The sequence below is a fragment of the Mauremys mutica genome, chromosome 15, assembly GCF_020497125.1.
Source record: "Mauremys mutica isolate MM-2020 ecotype Southern chromosome 15, ASM2049712v1, whole genome shotgun sequence".
In the NCBI taxonomy this organism is placed as follows: Eukaryota; Metazoa; Chordata; order Testudines; family Geoemydidae; genus Mauremys; species Mauremys mutica.
In genome coordinates, this window is record NC_059086.1 from 30,382,245 (window position 1) to 30,393,302 (window position 11,058).

Sequence of the window (11,058 nt, forward strand, 5' to 3'; positions counted from 1 at the left end):
ATGGTGTAGCAAAGACATACCCAAAGTCATGGAAAAAGCTCAGCTGTACCTCAGTATGGCGCACGGCCAGAGACAGCAGTGAGCTCAATAAGCCCTGATTATGTCCCACACCTGATTATGTCCCTCCATTCCTTCTCCGCAGCTGACTCCAATCTCCTGCCCCTGAACTGGTGGGGCCTCTCCAGTCCCCATGGCTGGGCACTTCCTCTTTCCCCCAGAATTTGCTACTAGCTAGGCCCACACAAGGATCAGAAAGTGACTCTCTGGCTCTCAGGTATAGTGAGCAGGGTTCTGGGTGGTGGCTGTGGCTGATGCTATACGTAGGCTTGGAAGGATTCAATTTTTATCAGTCAACGTTGATGAACATCTATTTCACCAGACAACCACAAACTGAAGCTAAAATATTTCCATCGATAATAACTGAAATTCACAGCTAGGCAAAGTAAGACAAATGCTGCTTGAGAACTTCCTAAGTTTGACTTAACGCTATTTAGTTGTACATTTGACATATGATGGTGACAATTTGCGTCTTCATGGTTAAAAAGCTTTACCTTTTAATCTCAATGTCTATGGTCATTAAATAATGATTGTCTCTGCCCCCCAATTTCCAGCAACTACGAAAACTTAAATTGATAAAAATCAAGGGAAAAAAACCACTTAAAACCCATAATTTTGTGCACCTGTAAAAATGTAAATTGATAAAAATTGAAAAAAAAATGCTTAAAATAAACATTGATATTATCCATCGAAATTATAAAAAAATTAAAATGGAATTCTGCCAAGCCTAGCTACAGAGAAGGTTAGACAGATGATCTAACAGTCCCTTCTGGCCTTGACCTCTGTGATGCTAAGTGGGGGTTCTCCCAGGGTTTCCATGGTAGAGGGGACTCATTCCCAGATCCCAATCAGCAGCAGCCTAAACTGTTGTGTCCCGGTCAATGTCCTCTTGTAGTGACTGAGGGAGAACATAGGTGTGTGAGATCTTTGCCCCAGGAGCTGAGAAAAGTTCAGGTCCGGCCAGGGTCTCTCTGCCTGGAGCAGCATGAACAACACAACAGGAACTGAAATGGATCAGCCACAGAACTGCTGATTACTGCAGAGGGGATGCTGGGTATTGAAGGCATATGATGGTTTTATCACATTATGAACGAAGATGTCAAGTGTTGAGCCCAGCCGGCCTCTAATGTCTTCCCAAGTGACTCAGGTGGCTTGGCCATATGCTCAGTACATTGGAGTCAATACCAGCCCACCAGGTTTATGCATGATCCAACAAAAGCTGGATGGGGAAGACCTCATGATGAGCCTCACACATGCTGGAGGAGGGTCATGGCTTCCAACCTTGCCCGCCTCAGCCTTAATATAGAGCAGGCCACAACACTGGCTGGGCTCTTTGGAAATGGGTGATCCAATATGTTCACTCTATGCTTCACCAGCAGGAGAATGCATGAATGAATGGGCACTGGGAAAACAGAAGAAAGTGACTCTTTAATCTTGTGGGACTAAGAACAGGTCTTTTGGTTCCTTGGCGATTTTAAAAATTGGGAAAAAAAAATCATTTCAGGTTGGACTGAAAAGGAAAATTTTCAGCAAATCAAAGTAAAAAAAATTCATTTGGGGTTGAAACATTTTGATTTTGAGTATTTTAAACCTTTATTTACTTTGAAAAAGTAAAATTAAAGGACATTTCTAAACACAAAGTCATTTTGAAACAAAATATCTAAATATTTTGGCTTGATTATGAGCATTTTTAAACATGCGACCTTTTTTAAAATAAAAGGAAATTTTGAAACAAGTCATTTTGAACCAAAAAAAGGGATAGGTTTTGTTTTGAGCATTTTTATTTTTAAAAAATAAAATTCAAGGAGTTTCAAATTGAAAAACCAAAAGGACTTTCCCCCCAGAAAAGTCCAAACGAAACATTTTGATTTCTTCAGAATGTTATTTTTAATTTTTTTCCCCTCAAAACCATTTGGCAAAATCGACACGAATTTATGAAACTGTTTGGCATTGCCAAATCTGCATTTGACATTGAAAAAAGGTTCGGTTAAAAAATGTCACCAACTTCTGCTCTCTAATCTCCTTCCATTTAAGTGTTCTCAGGTGTGACTTATGGGTGCAATATTTTTAGACGGAAGGAAGGGTTCACCGGCTGCCGGCAACCCCTTCATCAGCGCAATCAGTGCCTTGTCAGTGTGTTATTTATTTTATATTGAACTCTAGTTACTCTGCTCTTAAATTTTCTGTGCCCCACTGCTCTTCAAACCCTATCTTATACACGTTCTCAGGGGGCGATGGGGGAGTGAGCGGGGAGATTTGAGAACTGGGGAATTGTTCGGCATTGTGGGACAAGTACGTTAGCTGGTTGTTGCTGCTAAAACTACTGGGAGAGCAGCAGTTAGTGATGCCAACATTTAAACGGTCATTGTTAGGTTTCAGGGTTAATGACCAAAGGGGTAGTATGCGCCTCTCCCAGGGCCTGTTTCAGGCTGTCCGCAGACTCAGGCAGACGTCGGGAAGTTCCTCTTTGCAATGACAAGGGCTGCTGGAGAACGCCGATGGCAAGTGAGGGATTCTGTAGGCAGGGAGTAGCTAGAACTCTGATCCACCTCTGAACGCCTGAAGATGGAGGAACAGCTGCTCACAAAGGAAGGTTTAGGGGCTCCACAGCTGTGCAGTTCCTTTCTGTCCCTTCCCCAGGGAGCCGAACAGACTCTTTGGTCACTGCTAGGATTTCCGTTGGTTTCTACCCAGGATGTCACCTGGCTCAGAGATGGCCTGCTGGAGGTGACGGTACCGCTCCCAACTGCTGTGACTGGGAAGAGGGAGCGTTCACAGGGCATGGCCCATTGGGAGGCTCAGAAGGGAGTTGAGCCCACAGACAGAACTCACCTTGGAGATCAAAACGGGACTTGCCCAAGCCAGTCGGTCCTGAGTGCACGTCGTACCGGCTGGGGTGGGGGGCATCAGGAAAGTAACTGGTACCCCAGATGCCTCTCTGAGCTGAGTGGGTTACTCTACGACTTCTCTTTCCAGGGCACACGGGTTGTGCTAGGCCTGGGACCCTTTCCAGGCTGGCTGGGCTGAGATGGGCTCACTTTGGTCCCCTCTTTACCTGTGCCCACTCCAGCCGGGCCCCTCTCTTAGGCTGTGTGGGCTGGCATGGTGCCATCTCCAGCAGGGTCCCCTTTCCACGCAGGCTGGGTGGGGAGAGCCCCCTCTGCACCAGAGTCCCCCTTCCAGGCCGTGATGGTGCCTTCCCCGCCTGGGTCCCCTTTCCATGCCACCATGGTGCCTTCCCCGCCCGGGTCCCCTTTCCACGCCACCATGGCGCCCTCGGTGGCTGGGTCCCCTTTCCAGGCGGCGACGCTGGCGCCCTCTCCCGGGTCAGGCTTCTCCTTCCAGGCGCCCCCGGCCACGTCGGGCTCGCCGGCTTTCCAAGCGGTGTGGGTGGCCACGTGGCGCTCAAGCAGGGTGCGGTGGGAGAAGTACTTGTTGCAGATACAGCACTGGAAGCGCTCGGGGCGGTGCGTGCGCATGTGGACGTTGAGGGAGCTTTTCTGGGTGAAGCGCTTGCAGCAGATGGAGCACTGGAAGGCTCGCACGCCCGTGTGCGTCACCATGTGCTTCAGCAGGTAGTCCCGCAGCGAGAAGGAGCGCCAGCAGATGCTGCACTGGTGGGGCTTCTCGCCTGCAAGACAGCAGCACAGGAGGACGTAGGACTGGAAGGGAGCTAAGGGGTCAGTGAGTCCAGACCCCGTCATCTGCAGCGGATCAGCTTCCCAGACACCCCTGGCTCAGCCCCAGCCCCGACACCCCGATTCCGGCTTTCTAGGGTGCAACACTGGACCTGACACCCCTTGGTCCCAGATTTCTAGGGCAGAGTCCCAGCCCTCACATCTCACCCCAGCCTTGATCCCCCCGCCTCCGTCCTGGCTTCCTAGGGCTCATCCCCAGTCCTGACACACTGCCTCCCACCCCTCAAATCCCAGCTTCCTAGCTGACAGCTTCTGGGGAAGAAACGGACCATCCATTGGAAACTGGCCTCTGTATATAGGTGGATTTCCTCCCTGGGAGCAGATGGGTCCCTCTCTCTACAGCTCTGGGGAGACCCTTCACTCACACTGGGCACCCCAATCCCAAAGGCCTGCTGTCCTGGAGAAGGGAGGGGAGAGCCCCTTTCTAAACAGCTGTGTGTGACCCCAGCTGGGGTGAAGGAGAGGTGGCCAGTGTGCTCTGGCCAAGGGCAGACTGGCTCTCAGCCATAGGGGATGGAGGTGGGGATCGTCTCACTGCTGGGGCAGACTCTCCAGGAGGGGACAGCGCAGAGCCCTGGCCAGAGGTGAGAACCTGGGGCAGAAACCCTCATCCAAATGGGACGGAGTGGTGGAGAGTCACCAGGGCGATCCAGATCAGATAGCAAAAGCCCTCTGCTTCTTCCGCGCACACAGTGACTGAACGCTCTCCTACACTGCACCACATGACCCCAGCTTAGGAGCCCCCTGGTTCGACCCTGGGGATGTCAACCACGCGGTCGTCACAGTCACTCTCCATGAGTGCCCCAGCACCACCCAGAGCGGGAGAACAGGAGGCTGTTCATTGTCTGAGCCTCCGGTGCCACCCCTGCTGAGGATCTTCCAGTCAATCACAGTGAGAGAATTCACCCTGCAGCTTATACCAGCCGGGGCGGGAGCAAAGGGTATCTGCCCCCAGCGCCCCATGCCCACCCGCCCCCTCACCTGAGTGGATGAACATGTGCTTGGTGTAGTTCTTGCGGGAGCTGAAGGTCTTCTGGCAGTGGCTGCACTGGTAGGAGGGCTCGGAGCAGCGGGAAGGCCCCGGGCGCTGGGCCTGCTCGCCGTGCAGGGAGCCCGTCACCATGGCGCCGGGGCTGAGCTGTACCATGTTGGCGGCGCCGGCCTCCTGCTGGACGCTGTAGAAGCTCTGGGCCACGCCGGGCTGCGGCAGGTGGAACTGGAAGATGCTGGTGGTGGTGGTGGTGCCGGGTCCGGCGGCGCTCACCTCGGCTTTCAGCTCCCGCTGGATGCCCAGGGAGGAGACGAACGCCAGGCCGCGGGGCTCGGGCGCCTGGGCCGGGAAGCTGGCCGGGGCTGGCTTGAAGTCTCCAGCCAGCGTCCTCATGTTGGAGGCCTCCAGGCTGCAATCGGTGCGGAACTTCTCGCCCTCCCGGGCCGCCCCCTGGCTGCCCTCCTCGCTCTGCCAGGCTGGAATGAAGGACTCAGAGAAGACGTCCTGCCCGCTGAAGAAATCCTGCCCCTCCACGGCAGGGTAGTCTAGCTGGACGCCGTCCTTCCTGCCTGCCCCACCACTGCCGCTCCCGCCCCCGGTGTCTTTGGCCTCGCTGCAGCTGGGGAAGGCTCCCCCACCACATTCCCCAAAGCAGCTTAGCTTTCCCTCGCCCTCCTCCTCCTCCTCGTCTTCCTCCTCCTCCTCCTCGTCCTTGATGATGACAGGCAAGGCATCGGAAAGCTGGAGCCGCACCGGCTGGCGCTGCTTGCGGCTGTGGCAGCTGGGCTGAGCCTCAGCTGGGTGCAGCCCGCCATAGGGTCCCTCCCCGTCACTGCCGGCGGCTGCCAGTTCCCCCTCGGACGCTGCCCTCTCCCTGGCCTCCCCCAGCTGCCTCTGCTGGGAGGAGAGCAGGTCACGGAGCTTGTAGCGCACCTCCGAGGCACACAGCAGCTTGGGGGCCTCCAGCTGGGCGGTGCTGGGGGGCTCCATCTCGCCGGGCCGGGAGGCTGGGAGACCGACAGTGCCTGGGCTCTCCTTGGTTTGTTCCTGGGGCTTAACGGTCAGCGGCCTGGGGACGGCGAGGGGCACAGAGGGGGCAGCGGCGGGCGGCTTGGGGCTGCGGCTCTGGGAGATGATCTGGGTGCACTCATCGATGACCGTCTTGATCTGGAGGATGGAGGCGGCCGTCAGGATCTGCAAGGCCTCGGACTGGGCCACCACCAGGGAGCCGCTGTACATGAACTCCACCAGCTGCTGCACCACCTGGCTGGGCACCACGGCGGGCACCTCGATCTCCGAGTAGCCCAGCAGCAGCTTGTCGTGGAAGAAGGGGCTGCCGGCGGCCAGCACGCACCGGTGGGCCCGCAGGGTGGCCTCGTGGATGTGCACGGTCACGTCGCAGAAGTGCCCGCCCAGGCGCTGCCCGTTCAGCGTCTCCAGCAAGGACTTGCTGAAGTTCTGCAGGTGGATGTAATGGACGGCCTCAGCCATGGCTGCTTCGTTCTGGGCAGAGTGGGCAAGGGGAGGGTACGTATCTCCGTGCCAAAGGCGGGGGGAGCGCTCAGGGCTCACCAGAGGGCTGGCTATGCATCAGTGCCACGTGGAGCAGCCTGGGGGAGTGGAAAGGTCACGAGATGCTGCTTTGAGCAGGGCTGTGGGGACGTGCTTCATGCAAAACCTGAAACACAGAGAGCGAGACAAGGAACATCAACTGCTGGGTGGTTGTCGGTGCCTTGTGATATCAGACTAGATGATCTGGGGTCACTTCTGGCTTTAAACTCCATGAATCTAAATAGCACAGCTGTCTCTAGCCCAAGCAGCCCCACTCTCCGCCTACCACCCTAAGTGCTTCTCCTCCTTACGGGGCCACCCCTGCCCTCAGCTGACACGAAGCACGGACAGGAGCATTGGAAGAGCAAGAGTGGTTGTGGGAAGGGGTGAGCAAGGCCTAGAAAGGGGAGGGATCTGAAAGGCCTGCTGGGTAGGGGGTGGCTAGTACCAGTACCAACACTTAGCTTAGTTACACTGCTATGAGCTCAGGTGGGAGTTTGAAGTGCTAGAGTTTTACTGGTCTAACTCTCCGGGTGGACGCTCGTCTGATATAGGCCAGCACAGTTTGGCTGGAATACGCTGCAGCCATGCTAGGAGCGCTTTGCTGGTACAGATGGCTGTGCAGCCTAGTGGAGAGACATTGGGACTCAGGACACCTGAGTTCTATTCCCGGCTCTGCCCTGCTGGGTCACTTTGGGAAAGAAATAGGGGATAATGATACTGACTTCCTTTGTAAAGTGCTTTGAGACTGGGTTAAAAGCACTAAGTAAGAGGGAGGTATTAGTATTATGCAAGCAAAGCGCTCCAGGTGTTGATGTGAGAGGGCCTTGTTTGGGGTTAGTTTATATTGCTTTGGAAGGGGGTTAAGTTAACCAAAGGGAAGCACTCATACACCAGAATCAGAGGTCCCCATGGGACTTACACGAGTGTCACAGTACAAGTTTAAGTATTCTAGTACAATTAAACCAGTTTAACTTGTAAAACTTTCCCGCACAGACAATCCCTCTTCCTCTGTAGATAACACCACCACCTAGCTCTTACATACGAGAGGCAAGATGGGTGAGGTAACATCCTTTCTTGGACCAACGTCTGTTGGTGAGAGACAAGCTTACAAGCTACAGAGCTCTTATATGGCACGTCTCATCCACAGATCTCAAAGCATTTTATAAAGTGTCATCATTCCCACTTTAAAGATGGGGTAATAAAGTTCCTATTTTAGGTGCCCAAGTCCTGGTTTCAGCATCACTGCGATGAACTCCCCCAGCAAACCCTATGATGCCTAAACTCACGCAGCGCCCAGCGCCAAGTGTCCGGATGCCTCTCTCCTGCTTAGAGCTCAAAGTGATTCACAGATTGGGGAAGATAGCGGTTTGCCTGCCTTATTCACGTGTGGGGCCTGATCCGGTACGCAGGTTCAGAAGCTGCTGACCAGATTGGGCCTCTCAAGTGAGTTCACACAAAGCAACCACAGGGGTGTGGTTGAATTATAATTACATAATAATTAAAGTGTCATTGGAGCAGAACTGAATCTTGGGTCTTCCACCGCCCGGGCGAGTGCTCTAACCACTATACTATGCAGTCACGCTCATGTGCTCTCTCTCGCACACCCTCTCTTCTATCTAAAGAGTCATTGGGGTCAGAAAAAGAGTGAGACTGACTCTACAGCCTGGTGCTTAGGGGGAACAGAACCTGAGTCTCTCACATACCAGGTGAGTATCCTAATCACTGGGTTAAAACTTTCTTCCTTCCCTTAGCTTCTTGCTAAAATGGCATAAGGCAGGGGGTCGGGACCCCTCACGGGGTCATGAGGTTATTACTTGGGGGTTCGCAAGCTGTCAACCTCCACCCCAAACCCCGCTTTGCCTCCAGCATTTATAATGGTGTTAAATATATAAAAAAGTGTTTTTATTTTATAAGGGGGGGTCGCATTCAGAGTCTTGCTATATGAAAGGGGTCACCAGTAAAAAAAAGTTTGAGAGCCACTGGCATAAGGCATCTCATGCCAAAGAGGGTTCCCAGCTACAGATCGCTAGCAGAAATCCGCACTTCCCTGCTGCCTGGCCTTAGGTATCTATCTCTGAGAGAGAGGGGGCGGGTGGGGGCTTAGCACATTTGGATAGCTTAGGTGGCTCCCTGACTAGTGTGCTGGTTTTCATGCATCTCAGTCTAAGGCACCAATCGCTGCCCATTCACTGCTTAGCTTAGGCACCTAACCCAGGCTTTGTGAATTGCAGTGATTCTCCCAGATGCCAGGACGACTAAATTCTTTTGTGCATTCAGGCCTAAATGACTTGCCCAGGGTCGCATAGGTGAGCGGCAGAGCCAGGAACAGAAGCTGGGTCTGATGAATCAGAGTCCAAGGCTCCACCCACTAGGCAACATTGCCCCTCCACGCAAGGCGCTGTACAAGGTGAGGGTTGCCAGTTTTTCTGGGTTTTGTGGTAGCTGCGGGGTGTTTCTTCAGGCCCCGGCTCCTGGAACGAGCATCTCGGCTTCCCCTTATAAAACTCGAAGGGGAGGGTCGACCCCTAACAGCTGCTGTGGAAAGCTGGGGAGCGAACATGCCCCGAAAGCAGAGAGCAAAGAAACGAGCCCAACACGTACTGTGAGGATCATTAAATCTCGTGGGTTTTAGGCCAAAGGCAGCTGGGGGGAGGGGGAGGGTGTCCGAGCGCTGGAGGCCGCAGCAGGGAATCACCTTCCTCATGCAGAGGGGAACCGGGAGAGAACCCCTCCCCCTCCCAGAGCCGGGGAGCGAACCCAGGCGTCCTGGCTCCCGCCCCTCCCAGAGCCGGGGAGAGAACCCAGGAGTCCTGGCTCCCGCCCCTTCCCCAAAGCCGGGGAGCGAACCCAGGCGTCCTGGCTCCCGCCCCTCCCAGAGCCGGGGAGAGAACCCAGGCGTCCTGGCTCCCGCCCCTTCCCCAAAGCCGGGGAGAGAACCCAGGCGTCCTGGCTCCCGCCCGTCAAGCAGACAAGCGCGCGGCTCAGGTGAGGGGCGGGGCTCAAGCCAGTTGAGGGGCGGGGCTTAGCGGCCCGGTGGGCGGGGCCCCAGGGGACAGAAGGCCCCTGGCTGTGGGCGGGGGGAGGGCTCCGTGAGCGGGGCGGGGCCGGGGCCCTGCGGGGGTCGGGGCGGGGCCTCACTCACCTCCTCGGGGCCCCTCAGTAACCCGCCGGGCCGCTTCCCTCCGTGACCCGGAACCGTATCGCCGCCCCGTTTCCGCCCGCAGAACCACTTCCGGGTCTTGGCGGTTATCGACCATAGAGTGAGCGGCCTAGAGCGGAGAGGAGGCGCGGCAGGCCGCTACCAGACTGGAAATGGTGGGGGAAACCATAGAGGCCGGAAGTGCTATGGTAGCCGGGCGACCATAGAGAGGCCTCCCAGAGGCAGAGAGCGGCCACACGAGGTGTGACCTCCAGAGCGTGGCTCAGCCTGTGAGGGGGGAGGGGTTGGATTCCCCAGCTCCCCTCTGCTCCCCTCCCCCAGCTGAGCCTCCTCCAGTGGGGGGAGGGGGCTGGGCTGTGGGAGGGTTAATATACATCTAATTATCAACAACTAAAACCAAAGGACTTGATGAACATTTATTTTTTGCAAAAAAATAAAAAAATAAAAATAGTTTAAAAAAAAAATAATCTGCAATTTAGTTTAAATTTAAAGATCATTTTGGCCTAAATGTTGCAATTAATCTCCTGCAGATTGAGAACAAGCTGGAAGAGCTGCTTCATCTTCTTCACCAACTTCTCCTCTTGCTTGAGCCCCTTCCTTGGCTCGAAGGATGCCCACCACTTGCAGGATCTCCTGGAAGGGGTATTCAGGACCATACATAATGACTCTTGAGTCTGGGTCTGCAGGCAAGTCACCCCTCAGGATATTGGTATGGGGAAGCAAGTGGTGTGGAATGGCTGGCGCTCACTCTGTAATGTCCCTATGTACCTGTGTGGCCAAGACACCTGCCCCAGCTGTGAGAAGATGAATGTCAACAAGAACATCTGCCTAGAGAAAATGAAAGACAAATCAGCGCGAGCACCGAACACAGCCCTTGGGTGATGGAGCTGGAGGAAAGTGCCAGCTACAATATAATCAATCAGTCACTCCTTTCATCCATCCGTCAGCTAACTCATCCACCAAACCAAACAGTACATCCATCCATCTTTTACCCAACTTATCCATTGATCATCCAAACAGCCCATCCATCCATCCATCCACCAGTCAACCAACCCATCCATCCATCCAACCCATCCATCCTTCACCCAACCTAGCCATTGCTCATCCATCCACCCACCACCAAACAGCCCATTCATCCATCCATCAGCTAACTCATCCATCAACCAAACAGTGCATCCATACATCTTTCACCCTACCTATCCATTGGTCATCCATCCATCCACCAGCCAGCCAATCCATCCATCCATCCACCAAACAGTCCCTCCAGCCAATGCATTCATCCATCAACTAAACAGCTCAATCTGTTACCCGCACAAAATTCTCTGTTACTCGCATATTCTAGGGCACCCGCCTTTACCCAGTTCCTAGGGCTCAAGGTGTAACCCTCTTAATGTAGACACCCGCTCCTTATTCAATTCCTAGGGCTTAGGGCATGTTCTTTGCGGGTTTGCAGGGCCTTTCACCCATGAGAGAGTCTTACACAGTAATATCCTTATCCTCTATTTATTGACAATTACCAAGCAGACTACACATGATAAACATAAAATGCCATGCTCACCAATCAGGCGGGCGGACTTTCCCTGTTGGCCAAGCAAGGT

General features: G+C 54.2%; 1 protein-coding gene across 2 annotated transcripts; it reads right to left on the reverse strand.

The window, feature by feature from the left end:
* Window positions 1-1,711: 1,711 nt before the first annotated feature.
* On the reverse strand, window positions 1,712-9,632 carry ZBTB45 (zinc finger and BTB domain containing 45). 2 transcript variants are annotated; one of them, XM_044989336.1, is made up of 3 exons: window positions 9,443-9,632; window positions 4,737-6,424; window positions 1,712-3,688 (listed from the first exon to the last, which is right to left on the reverse strand). In XM_044989336.1, the coding sequence occupies exons 2-3, from the start codon at window positions 6,235-6,237 to the stop codon at window positions 3,141-3,143; spliced, it is 2,049 nt and encodes a 682-aa protein (XP_044845271.1). In that variant the 5' UTR covers window positions 6,238-6,424; window positions 9,443-9,632; the 3' UTR covers window positions 1,712-3,140. The 2 variants fall into 2 exon arrangements, with proteins under 2 accessions (XP_044845271.1, XP_044845272.1); XM_044989337.1 differs by lacking the exon at window positions 9,443-9,632 and adding an exon at window positions 8,902-9,065.
* Between the last annotated feature and the right edge of the window lie 1,426 nt (window positions 9,633-11,058).